Source organism: Eubalaena glacialis, chromosome 1 (assembly GCF_028564815.1).
Source record: "Eubalaena glacialis isolate mEubGla1 chromosome 1, mEubGla1.1.hap2.+ XY, whole genome shotgun sequence".
NCBI lineage: Eukaryota > Metazoa > Chordata > Mammalia > Artiodactyla > Balaenidae > Eubalaena > Eubalaena glacialis.
Genome location: NC_083716.1, coordinates 188,267,247 through 188,280,691, shown reverse-complemented (window position 1 = coordinate 188,280,691; position 13,445 = coordinate 188,267,247). Strand labels below are relative to the sequence as shown.

The 13,445-nt window shown below is 38.2% G+C and overlaps 1 protein-coding gene across 2 annotated transcripts in view; it reads left to right on the top strand.

Annotated features, from left to right (window-relative positions):
- The window catches only part of CERKL (ceramide kinase like), a 129,692-nt gene that overhangs the window by 105,253 nt on the left and 10,994 nt on the right, over nt 1-13,445 (top strand). For both annotated transcript variants that reach the window (XM_061202837.1, XM_061202828.1), the window contains 6 exons: nt 5,694-5,836; nt 11,104-11,178; nt 11,953-12,130; nt 12,210-12,269; nt 12,873-12,898; nt 12,994-13,102. In XM_061202837.1, the coding sequence (XP_061058820.1) occupies nt 5,694-5,836; nt 11,104-11,178; nt 11,953-12,130; nt 12,210-12,269; nt 12,873-12,898; nt 12,994-13,102 (591 nt within the window). The remainder of the gene's footprint in view (nt 1-5,693; nt 5,837-11,103; nt 11,179-11,952; nt 12,131-12,209; nt 12,270-12,872; nt 12,899-12,993; nt 13,103-13,445) is intronic.

The window sequence follows — 13,445 nt, the reverse complement described above, 5'->3', positions numbered from 1 at the left end:
GAAGAAGAAAGTTTGGTAAGTAAAACATAATTTTTCAAAAAGGAATTTATTTATTATTTTTTGAATTTTTGAATTTTATTTTATTTTTTTATACAGCAGGTTCTTATTAGTCATCCATTTTATACACATCAGTGTATACATGTCAATCGCAATCGCCCAATTCATCACACCAGCATCCCCACCCTCCTGCGGCTTTTCCCCCTTGGTGTCCATACGTTTGTTCTCTACATCTGTGTCTCTATTTCTGCCCTACAAACCGGTTCATCTGTACCATTTTTCTAGGTTCCACATATATGCTTTAATATATGATATTTGTTTTTCTCCTTCTGACTTACTTCACTCTGTATGACAGTCTCTAGATCCATCCACGTCTCTACAAATGACCCAATTTCGTTCCTTTTTATGGCTGAGTAATATTCCATTGTGTGTATGTACCACATCTTCCTTATCCATTCATCTGTCGATGGGCATTTAGGTTGCTTCCATGACCTGGCTATTGTAAATAGAGCTGCAATGAACATTTTGGTACATGACTCTTTTTGAATTATGGTTTTCTCTGGGTATATGCCCAGTAGTGGGATTGCTGGGTCATATGGTAATTCTATTTTTAGTTTTTTAAGGAACCTCCATACTGTTCTCCATAGTGGCTGTATCAATTTACATTCCCACCAACAGTGCAAGAGGGTTCCCTTTTCTCCACACCCTCTCGAGCATTTGAATTTAATTGAGGGGAGCAAATCTAGATGGCAATGTTATATAAATACTGAACATGAAGAATATGAGGTAGGAGATTACTTCAGAGCTTTATACTTAGAGCTAGACAGAGTGATTAATAGGCTACATTTAGGAAATTATCTTGCAAGTAGACAATTTAAGAAAAGTAATTGGGGGAATCATGCCTACCAGCTACCTACCTTAATATGCTGCATAGTCCTGAAGCACAGCTTGTGAGTATATAAGAGATGTTGCATTGCAAATAAGTCCTTGCTTCAAAACGTGATTATATAAATAATAAGAATAACAGGTATTGTAGGTATTAGACCTGGTCTTGCCTGTCAACATTATGAAATGTTCTGATAAATGTGGTGTCTATAAATAAGTTCCATTGGCAATTAACTATACAAGGATCAAGAAGAACTTTGCAGAATGACAGAAGACTATAGCTTAAGCACAACAAGTAATGTTTTTCTCTTTACCTGAGCATACTTAATTCTTGTTTATTCCACATGGCAGGTGCTGTTATTTTGCAATGTGGCAGTGCAAGTTATATAGATCCTTTAGTTATTACCTACATTTTTTTAAACCAAGTAGTTTGGCCTAACCATTATGTGAATTGAGTTCCAGTGAGTTCACTGTTTCTAAACTCTATAGCAGGGGTCCCCAAGCCCCCGGGCTGAGGACCGGTACCAGTCCGTGGCCTGTTAGGAACTGGGCCATACGGCAAGAGGTGAGCAGCGGGCAAGGGAGCGCAGCTTCATCTGCCGCTCTCCATCCCCGCCATCGTTTGCATTACCACCTGAACCCGTCCCACCTCTACCGCCCCCCGTCCGTGGAAAAGTTGTCTTCCACAAAACAGGCCCCTGGTGCCAGAAAGGTTGGGGACCACTGCTCTACAGCATGCTGAATTAATGAGAACTTATAATAATTTAAAATTTCTATTGCAAGTTGTCTAATATTTCTAAGATCCTTTAAATAGCTTTTTTATTTATTTGAGCCCAGTCTTTCCAGTTGGGAGACGAAGTGGTGGTTGGGATAACTATCTTAATAAAACAGTAATTTTAAGTCACTCTACTTAGAATTACATAGAGAAGTATACATATGAGGAGAACAACGGAAACAGTTTCTGTAGGCACTTCTAAAGAACAATTCTCTAACAAGTAGAATTGTTTGAAAGTGGAAGACAATACATTCATGAGTTCCCTGTTCCTGAATCTGTTCAAAGAGTGGCTATAGGAGGACTTTTTGAGAAATTGATACAGAAGACTCAAGGACGGGATAAGGTAACCCCAGGATTCTATGGTATTTTGATGAAAGAGGAGCTCAACTTGAGCCTGAAGCATCTCTGCCCGACTCTAGTGGAGCTGTTGGTAGGGAGTGACTAGGAAATCATCTAAAGCTTTTTAGACACAGACCAGACAGAGAGTTTTAAGATCCAAGAGAAATTCTATGTATATTATTCAGTAAAGCAAAATGATTAGTAAATAATGTTTAAGAAGATTATTAAGTTTTTGGAGTTTTTTTAATGAGTTGCGTATGTTTCTATGAAGACACATTGTGACATATTCCTAATGCCAACAGGAACAGTGTATCAGTTCTCATGACAGCTTGTGTGCAGCTTCAGTGTGTTCTAGCAAATACTCTCAGATTCACTGCTAGAGCTTGCAGGAACGTCCGTTTCCATATTGACCCCTCTTTACACTGGGCATGAATAGGAAGTTTTGTAAAGGCAAAGAAAAGTGTAATATTGGGTGTATAGACTTGAAGCAGTAACAGTTGGATTTATGAATGTGAAAACGGTTAAGCTAATCTGTAGCTCTTATGTAATTATACATATACTAATACTTTCCTGTTTTATTTCACAGCATTTTTAAATTTTAATGTGTTGAATTATAGTTTTTTCCTTCTTTTAATTTCATGAGAATCTAGACATTATTTGGCTTACACTAACATTTTATTACCATCATGATATCTGTATTACTAAATAAAGTTTAAAAAAAGTATCTCTCTTTTTTTTTTAATTTTTTATTATTTATTTATTTATTTATTTATTTTTGGCTGTGTTGGGTCTTCGTTTCTGTGCAAGGGCTTTCTCTAGTTGTGGCAAGCGGGGGCCACTCTTCATCGCGGTGCACGGACCTCTCACCATCGCGGCCTCTCTTGTTGCGGAGCACAGGCTCCAGACGCGCAGGCTCAGTAGTTGTGGCTCACGGGCTTAGTTGCTCTGCGGCATGTGGGATCTTCCCAGACCAGGGCTTGAACCCTTGTCCCCTGCATTGGCAGGCAGATTCTCAACCACTGCGCCACCAGGGAAGCCCAAAAAGTATCTCTTTTCAAAAAAAGTTTTAAGTCAAAAATGCAATAATAAACATTTCAATAATGATATGAGTTGATAGACAAATACACAAACATTTAAAAATTTTCCTGTCACTTTTTAAAAAAGAGAAGTAAGATATTAGCCCCCAGTTGTACTTTTCTAGACAGAAAAGCTCTACTTTGGGTCATGGCAAGAAAGAGTTTACTTATTCTGAAAACACAAGGTGTACCACTTGTAAAGGTTTATGTTTTAGGGTAGCTCTTAAGTGTGGTTAAATTAACTCATTATAAGAAGTTTATTTTTTGCCTTTTCTTGTACTATCTAGACTCTTGCGATATGTTTGTATTAAGCATATTCCCTAGGTTGAGTAACTATATCTTGAGATGATCTTAGTGATCTAGTAGTTGTCAAGATAAATATATTCCTTTCTCACTTATTTAATTCCACAGTGATTCTACTGGTAAACTGATTTCCAAAATAATAAAACTCTCATAAGGCTATTTTCATTAGGTTTTATATATAAGAAAGGAGTCTAATATATCAAATAGTAGTGTAGTTTCTAAGGCCAAATTGTCTTGGTTCAAAATCTCATTCCATAACTTACTATAGTATGACCTTGGAAAAGTTGCTTAATCTTTTTATGTCTTAGTTTCCTAATCTGTATATTGGGAGTAAAAGTATCTATTGCATACAATTATTGTTCAAATTTAAAAAGTTAATACATGGAGAGTGCTGACAACAGTGTCTGGTACATAGTAATTGTTCACTAAATGTTACTTTATTGTTGTAATTATCACTTGTTATAGTTTCAAAATATTTAACACAGAATGTGTTATGACAAAATTGCAAAGGTTTTTGTAGCGGAGCATGTTCATAGAAAGGCCATTTCTACTAACTCTAGCAATGAGTTAACATGTGCTGTAACTGGATGCATGATTCCAGGGTTCAAGTGTTGACATACTATATGGAAGAGGCAAGTTCTTTGTACTAAGTTAGATGCTGTGTTGGCAGACTTTACGGGTCCCTTTTAGGCCACATACACCTCGGTTGGTAGACAGGCATGGAACTGGGAGTTATAATTAAGTTCACAGAATGTTTGGAAATCTGCTCATAGAGGTGTTTGAAATCATACAGATAAGGTTCAAATGAAACCTTGGCTCCCCCATATATAAGGATGAGGCTAATGCCTACTTTACAGAATTCTGGGAATTTAACAGAAAAGAGCCAATGTATTACCTGATGTGAAGTTGGTCCTCAGTAGGTATAATCACTTTTCTCTGAATCAGTGACCACACTGATGGCCCCTGGAATCAGTTCAGACAAAATAATACCCCCAGCCAAAAATGACCTGGGTCATATCTCATATCCTGGAGTTTCTTCTAATTAGGGTGGACCTGGATCGCCCAGGCTATGTGCAGCCCTAGCGCTAAACCCCACCTAGGTGCCGGGGCTGGAAGGCTGAGAGGTAGAGGGAGTTGATGCAAAAAGTATTCTCAGCCTCTGAATTCACCAACTTCTGGAGCTTCCTAAACTTAGGGAACCAGGATCCCCTGCTGATGATGGCCCATAGGCTGTTTTGTTTGGCACATACAATTTTTAAATATATTGAATGCTAGTTGTGAGTGTTTATAAATTAGGAGACTCTCCCCAAAATCAGGACCTGTGGCTTCCCTAGAAAAATCAGAAGATGTGGTCCTCTAAAGCCTGCCTCCTGGATGATGGGAGTGGGCTGGTGCTGAGAAGCTGCCTCTTCTTTAGACTGAGCAGACTCTTTTGCTCCTGCTGGGCCTCGGAGGCCTTGGAGGTGTGACACCTGCTCGCAGTAACACAAAATCTTTTCCTTTTGGGTAAATTGATGTGATTTTGATACTTCAGATTATTTTGCATCTTTTAAACACGAATGATTATGACAAAACTTCTGATATCTTGTATGACTTTCATGGATTCCCACCCCATCACTCCTGTAGTGTACATATGGTGAGGTCTTAAAAAAATATTAGTAGTACTGACTAGGGTCAAAGGGTAGTAACACTAATTTTAAAAGTGCCATATCGCAGTAATGTCCAGGAGATGAAAACTAGTTCAGGTTTGCAATTAACATTTACATACTAATGATAATTAGCAGTTCCTTAAATTAAAGCCTCATATTTTACATGATTTTTATTGCTGTCTGTCTTTTCAGAGCTATATTGAAAATTAGCAGGATTTTATGACTTTGGCTTGTGTTAGTTAAATGAATTGCAACGACTATTATTAACATAAACAAGATGAGGATAATATGCTTTGGGATATTAACAGAGCAAAATTCAGGTCAGATGTGAATTACCATGTTCAAGTGTTTAATGCCTCTTAACCCATTTAAAAATATTTTGCCTATGGGGTATCATCTAGGTATGATATTTGTGAAGTAAACTTTATCAGAGCAGTGCTAGTGTCTTCTTATCCATCGACACATGTTGAAATGTTTGAAGGTGTGAGTAATCACACACACAGAATATATAAAATCAATAATGGGGTGGCCAAAAAGTTCGTTCGGGGTTTTCCATAAGATGTTACGAAAACTTTTTGGCCAACCCAATATTTTAAAGTCAAAATTTCACGAATTATCACCAATTGTTTTGATGTTGTTCGTTCTTTGACTTAATTTCTTCTTTTCTAGTGTGGTCTGTGTTGGTGGAGATGGATCTGCCAGTGAAGTAGCCCATGCTTTGCTTCTTAGTGCCCAGAAGAACGCCGGGGTGGAAACAGACAGCATCCTGACTCCTGTCCGAGCCCAGCTTCCACTTGGTGTGATACCAGCAGGCAAGGAAGGGGCCATGGATTTGCCAAATGGAACCCCTCGCCCATCTTCCCCTGGTTTACTTCCTAACCTAGGCAGTGTCACACAGAGTTAAACGCACAGACTTTGAAAGACCCACGCTTGGCATCTCCACTAGCACGTGTGAGACTCTGGCCAAGTTATTTAATTTCTTTGAGCCTTATTTTTCTAATTCATAAAAGAGAGATAACACACATGACACTCACTTTATTCCAAGGTTATTATAGTATTAAATTAGATAGTATACGTGCAGGGTTTAATACATAGTTAAGCAAACAATAAATGGGACCGTTATTCTACCTTCCCATATAAAGGTCTAATGATCACACAGTCCCAGATGTGAAATTTTGAAACAGGGCCATTCCAGTCAAGCTGCTTATAATTTCTTGGGGGGTAAAATGTGGTAACTCAATTCCCATAGTTGAAGTGTAAACAGATAAGCTTGAATGTGCCAAAAGGATTCATCCTGACTGCTGTATCTCCAGCAGCTAGAACAGAATGTTATACAGTGAACACTCAATAAAGTTTAAGTGAATAAATGGGAAGAAGACATTATAGAGCAAGTACCACTTGAATTGCACCTAAAAATAGGTAGGACAATTTTTTTTCTGGCCTGAAAGATGGGAATGAGTTATTTTCTTGGCTACAAAAATAATAAATGGCAAGGCAAAATCCAGGAAGGTTGAGGAATAGAAAACAGGCCATTTGTTTGGTAGTACTGGTGTCAAAATAGGTCCAAATCATGGTGGCTCCTGGATGCCACAGGAAGGGGTCTGAATTGCAGTTGATGAACAGTAGGGAACAATGGGAGGTTTAGAGCAAGGGAGCAACCTGCTGGGAGCCTGTTCTAGGAAGATTCCTGATTAGGGGAAGGGAGGAAAAGGAAGTGGAGGTCAGAGCCAGGGAGAGCCGCCAGAGCAACACTGGGATCCAGAAAAGACCAAAGTATCTTTTGCAGGTTTATTATATGAGTCCCTCCTCTCAAATTATTATTGAAACAAACAATAGTGAAGGAAAGTGACTTTTTTTTTTCATTTTAAAACATCACATGTTATTATCTCTACAAGAAAAGCGGAAACAATTACAGTTGACCCTTGAACAGTTTACAGTCGGCCCTCCTTTCCTCTGCATCCTCGAATTCAACTATCCGGCGACCAGGAAGTACTGTAGTAATTACAACTGAAAAATATCCACGTCTAAGTGGACCCACTCAGTTCAAACCCGTGTTGTTCAAGGGTCAACTGTATTCTTTCCTATGAAAATAGAAGACACATTGTTGCACATGGTTGGAAAAAAAGCAACATTCTATCCATTTGATGACCAGAGTCATTTAGTATGGACTTCAGTATATTTAGTATTGTTAATTGACAAAGAGCAAAAGACATACCAATGCCCTTCTAGAGAAAAAAGTCTTTCATAAAAAGAATTTAAAAGGAGAGGGATATTGGGATATATCCTGATGATTGTAAAACCTGTTAAGCAAAACCTGTGAGAAAGACCCCCTTAGGTAGAAGAGAACAAAATGCATCAACTCAAAAAGATACATTTGGGCTGCACTTTGACCTTTCTGTGTCACTTTAGAAGTGCCATCTGTAATGGTGGAAATTTCCCAACATTTCCCTCTGTACAGAGTGGATGTGCTTAGGTCACTGTTTCTCTTCCTTAGTACTTGCACCCCTGAAGTCACTCATTCACTGCTCTGCATCAAAAGTGGAAAGATGGGTGTCCCCACGGATCTTCATTTGACATAAAGTGAATAGCTAGCTAGAAAAACTGGTGGTTATGCTTACATTTTAATATGTAACTCCGATGTTTTAAAGGAACAGCAGTGAGTTTTATTAGCATTATACTTTTAAAGCATATTTCTGATTTTGAAAGCATTTTCTAGATACAGTGGATATGTAGAAATGCCATTGGAATACTTTTTGTTTAGAAGATACAGCCTGTTGCCAAAACTTTAGTGGTTGTATAGAGTTCTAGCTTGTGGATTCCACCTAATAGGAGGAGGAAGTCATGTGCAGGATGTATTTAATATGAGGACTCTATGTCTGGTCAGGGCTTTGATAATGAATGGGAACAAGAGCTAGGCAGGAAATTTCTAAGCTAACGCAGAAGAGAGTCTGCCTTTGAAGCCATTTGCCTCCTGGAGAGAGACACCCAGAGGGAGAGTGTTTAGTAAATTACTCCACTGAGCCGACAGACTAAGCCGCTGAATTATGGTCAGACTCAGATGGATCAGATGTGGGGAAGCCTGTATTTGAACTGCTGGCCATTAGCAACGGTGTTTGTTGCTATGGGAACTGGGTGCTAAGGAACTATACAGAGAGATTCCGATTAAAGGGATGAGGGGGAGGATAGAGAAAAAAGCCAGAGAGGACATAAAAATAAAAAAGCAATCCAATTGTTGTAAAACAAGGCTCAATCCACATACTGATGACTGGGAACCATATATTTCTATAGAATTCACATAAATAAATTCATGCTTTTCAATTAATTTGAGGAGAATAAAATATTGCCAAGGGACTGTTAATTTCTATGATATTTCAGGCAAAGAACCAAAGTGTAGGTGCAGTTTTCATGAGAATTTTAGATATGCTTGACTAGGAAGTCATTACATCACATTTATCTGTTTGGATGTGGGAGACATTAATGGCCTTATGAATATTCATGATGTCTGGTTAATTAAGTTAATTGTTCTGCAGAAGTGCTTGCACTTCCAAGGACAATTTTTTTTTCTTTTTGCCTCTGTAGTTTCTGCCTGGTTCTTCTATCAGTCATGCTTTACATGAGCTGCTACTTCTGTCCTTCCTCATTGGATGTGGCACATTTTAGCAGGTTTGGGGAGGCGGTGGTGAGCAAAGTTGCTGGTAGTGGTAAGAAAAATAACTTCAGGCTAATTAAAATGTTTACCTTGAGGTAGAACATTTATAGCTTTTGTGAGAATGCTAAAATTACATAGTTTTTATTTATGTGAACAGCATGTTCTTTTGGCATGTAGATATCTTTTTGGATGGATCCCATTTTGTTTCTGGAAATTGTTCTCTTTTAGATTATTCAAACAAAAATATGGAGCAATCTGTAGTTTTATAATTTTACATCTACTTTCTTCATGAACTTTCCTCTTAAATTCAGAGTGTTAAAAACATTCTTAAGGATTAAGGTACAGGTCAAGCAGAGTAGAAGACGACTAAAATGATTTTCTGATTTCTGGTCATGTCTGTCATCACTGCCAAGTTCAGTGGAATTAAAGAAAAGTGGTAAAGTTGCAAAGCCTGAGAAGACATGGAAATAAAAAAGCAATGTCTAGCATTCTAAGAGGATTTGTGCTTTGGCATACTTAGCATACTTCAAACTCACAGGGAATAAATGGTCTTTATTTTCTTGAGTCATGATGTGTGTCATTCTCTATTGCACATGACAACATTACATTTTGTTTTTTAATAGTCTTTCTAGAGGAATGCTTTTATGGTCTACTCTTAATTAACCATAGTAATGGAGGAAATGTGTTTCATGGAGTACTGTAATCCATAGATAATCTTAAATATCTCACTCTAATTACGTGGCCTCCTCCAAAACCTTTACCATAAATCTGATTGGGAAGCAAAATTGATTTGTTTTTGCTTTTTTCCCCCCACCCATTCCAAGTTCATTAGTATTAGACGGCCAAAGGGCAGGCTGTAGAGGGTCAAAGAATAATTGGAAAAGCCTAGGTAATTGACTCCTGGTAAAGATCCACTGAGGAACAGGTTTCTGGATCACTTTTTCTCAGACCTTAGGGTGCATACAAATCACCTGGAGGACTTGCTAAGACATGGGCACCTGGGCCCCACTCCCAGCTACTCCCTTTCCATTGGTTGGAGGTGGAACCCAGAAATTTCCCTTTTTAACAAGCTCCCAAGTAATGTTGATGCTGCTGACCCTTGACCCATACGTTCGGGAGGAGGGCCTCTCCATATACATAACCTGAGGATCTTACAAAATGCAGATTATGCCTTGTTAGGTCTGGAGTGGGGCCTGAGAATCAACAGTGTAATAAACACGGAGGTGTGGCCATTGCTGCTGGGCTGTGGGACATATTCTGAGTAACAAGGGTCAGAAGATAAACTACCGTTTGATGAATCAGTTAAAACCAGTTTACCAATTGGTTAAGGGGGACGTTTCTTTGCATTGGTTTCACTAGAGGTCTGGAAATCATGAATGCTTAGATAGGTACCTCACGATGACTATTGTTTTAATGACAGTCTTGCTTGATAATGGCTTCATTGCCTCAGCTTCTCCAACTGAGCAGCCCAAGCATAATACATCCGTTCAAAGTGACACAAATCGAAGGGATTACATATGACCACACAGGAAAGTTCCTGATTAGCTGGCCTTTGCATTGATAGCTATTGTACACAGTACATCCATGCTTTCACAGTTCTTGGCTATTACTGGACTTAAATCAAGAAAAATGTAGCTTCTCAATTTTTAAATGCTTTTTACCTCCTGGGAATGGCAGGGGCTAGCTGGTATTTTCCCCTTCGAAACCGGGCCTTTACCCCAAGATCTCAGACACACACAAAAGATATAGGGGCCTGACTTGAGAAAGCTCTTTCTCTCTGTAGGCTGGTGGGAAACATTCATGTGGATCTTAAATTATCTTAGTGATTATGGAAATCAGAAACCTATAATGTCTCAATACAGATTCTCATACTATGGCAAATACCATGGAATGAAGAGTTTTCTTCATCTAGGGTACCATTTTTCAGATAATAGAAGGGATCTCCATTTGGTTGAGAGCTTTAAAATGTATTTAAAGCATATCTTTTGTACTTTATAGTGATTTTATACTTTTTTCTTAGTTATTATTTGGCTTTTTTGTGTTTATGCATTTGTCTCTGCTTTCCAGAGCCATCCTTATGCTGTTGGCACTCATTTTGGTAAAGAAGTTAGAAGCCTGTTTATTAAAGTTGAATGGAGCAGACTTTGATATAACTAGCACTTTTTCAGGTAGAAAACAGACATTCATGATGGAAGAAGCTGTGAGCAAGTAGATACTATAACTTGTTTCCTAATTTTTAAGTTATTTAAAGGTTAAATAATAATTCAGTAGCCATTCAATGTGCATCTATGATGTGAACAAAAACTTATAAACTTCCATTTAATTTTTCATTTGAACGTTACATAGTGACATCTCTATAAAGTAAGAGCAAATGGTTAATTTAAAATGTTTGCTATACTGATCATACATGTTTTAAATTTGATTTGGCAGGATCTACTAACGTATTGGCACATTCTCTTCATGGAATTTCTCATGTGGTAACTGCAACTTTGCACATTATAATGGGTAAGAATTCTTCCAAAGAAGTTTATGTTTTATAAGGAAGTTTCTATTTATATAAGGAAGGCTATTTTATACCTGTCAGGCTTGTCTAAGACAGATTCTTTATCTCTCAAAGCAGAGAAATGTTTGACTAAAAACCAAAAGTCAGTTAGGCAAAGCTTCACTATTTTGACTGCTGATCTTTTCAGAATACAGGTGCTATGAAGAGTAGTAAGTGAAGTTTTACTATAATCTTGATAGAAAAAAATACAATAATGTTCAAGATCACAATTTTATAACCAGGTCAAGAAAATCCATGCATACTGATTAAATATATCAGGTACTGTTGTTTGACTACCAAAACTCTAGGACTAGTTATTAAAAGAAAAAAAAAGCACAAGAAAAAAATTTTTAGCCAGTGTACTTCCACTAGACCTTTTATTATCTCAACTGATGTAAAGCATGTAAGCTCTAATAAATGCAAATGTGTTAAATCTGAGTTTACTCTGCACATGTACTTCAACTTCACTTCCTTAGCCATGTTTTGTTTAAAATAGCAGTAAGCTGCAAAATTTACCACTTTGTGTCTCTTCCCTTGGTACCTGAAAAAGTTATAAATGGCAATTGCAGTAGTTGTAGGTAGTGAGAGTGGAAGAGAAAATAGGATATTATGGTATAAAGTAGCCTGACATTTTCTTCTTCTTCTCTGAATAAATAAATATGCTCTCCTATGTTTGCCATTTTGACACCTGGCTCTACTTACTTGCTGACTGACTAATATTCAATATAACATTCAAGGGCACATACAACCGGTCGATGTCTGTACCTTCAGCACCACTGGCAAGTTTCTTCGCTTTGGGTTCTCAGCCATGTTTGGCTTTGGTGGAAGAGCTTTGGCTCTGGCAGAAAAACATCGATGGATGTCCCCTAACCAACGTATGGATTTTGCTGTCATTAAGGCACTGGCAAAACTTAGGTAAGTCTCTTTTTCTTAAACCCCAAATTTCATATCCCAGAGTCAATGAGTGCTGATAACAAATTTCATTATATTTTAGGCCAGAGGAATGTGAAATATCATTTTTACCATTTAACGACCCTCAGGACTTAGAAGAAAGGTAAGTGAAAAGCTCAAAGTAATACAGGAGTCTATATCTTTCTTTAAAGCATAGAACAGTTTGATATAAACAATTTATTAGACTTGTGATCTTTGGTTGTTATTCTATCATATTAGTGAAGAATATAGAATCATGGGGTCCTGCAGATTCTATTAGGCCATGTAGTTTGGCACCTGTCTTCAGAAACAACTATTCACTCCATCCATCCATCCATCCATCCATCCATCCATCCATCCATCCGTCCGTCCATTCAATAGCTGTTTATTAAGTACCTGCTGTATGCCAGACACCTTGGATACAATACGCCTACAAACAAACAAAATCCATAGTTTCTGCCCTCATGAGAATTTCTAATGTGGAATAAAAATATTACTCAAAGCCACACAAAGGAAGTGCTCTAGTCTTAAAAGAAATTTTGAAAATCATCGTTACTGATGAATCAATGAATCAGCAACTAATGCAGTGACAGAATTGTTCACATATTTTTCCTTACTGCTGAATCTAATATATATAATGTTGGGTTCTATAATCATCTCATGTTTAATAGATGCTATTTTTTTGTGTGTGATGTGATGTTTCTTTGTCTTGTTTTCTTACTTTTAGGAGGGCACAGGGATCTCCGAAATCTGGTGAGTATGAAGTTACCTCCTTGAGGACTGAGCAGGGCTCTATTGACATTTTGCTCTGGTGGGGGAAAGTAACCAATCCCTTCCATTACCTTTAGACTGTAATGATCAGTGGCAAATGATCCAGGGTCAGTTCTTGAATGTCAGCATTATGGCAATTCCGTGCCTGTGTTCAGTGGCACCTAGAGGCTTGGCACCTAATACCAGGTTAGTAAGCGTTTTTATTGAATCATTGATACTTTTCATTCATTCATTCATTTATTTATTTATTTTTGGCTGAGTTCGGCCTTTGTTGCTGTGCGCGGGCTTTCTCTAGTTGTGGTGAGCAGAGGCTACTCTTCGTTGGGGTGGGCGGGCTTCTCATTGTGGTGGCTTCTCTTGTACGCGGGCTTCAGCAGTTGTGGCTCGTGGGCTCTAGAGTGCAGTCTCAGTAGTTGTGGTGCACGGGCTTAGTTGCTCCACAGCATGTGGGATCTTCCCGGGCCAGGGCTCGAACCAGTGTCCCCTGCATTGATAGGCGGATTCTTAACCACTGCGCCACCAGGGAAGC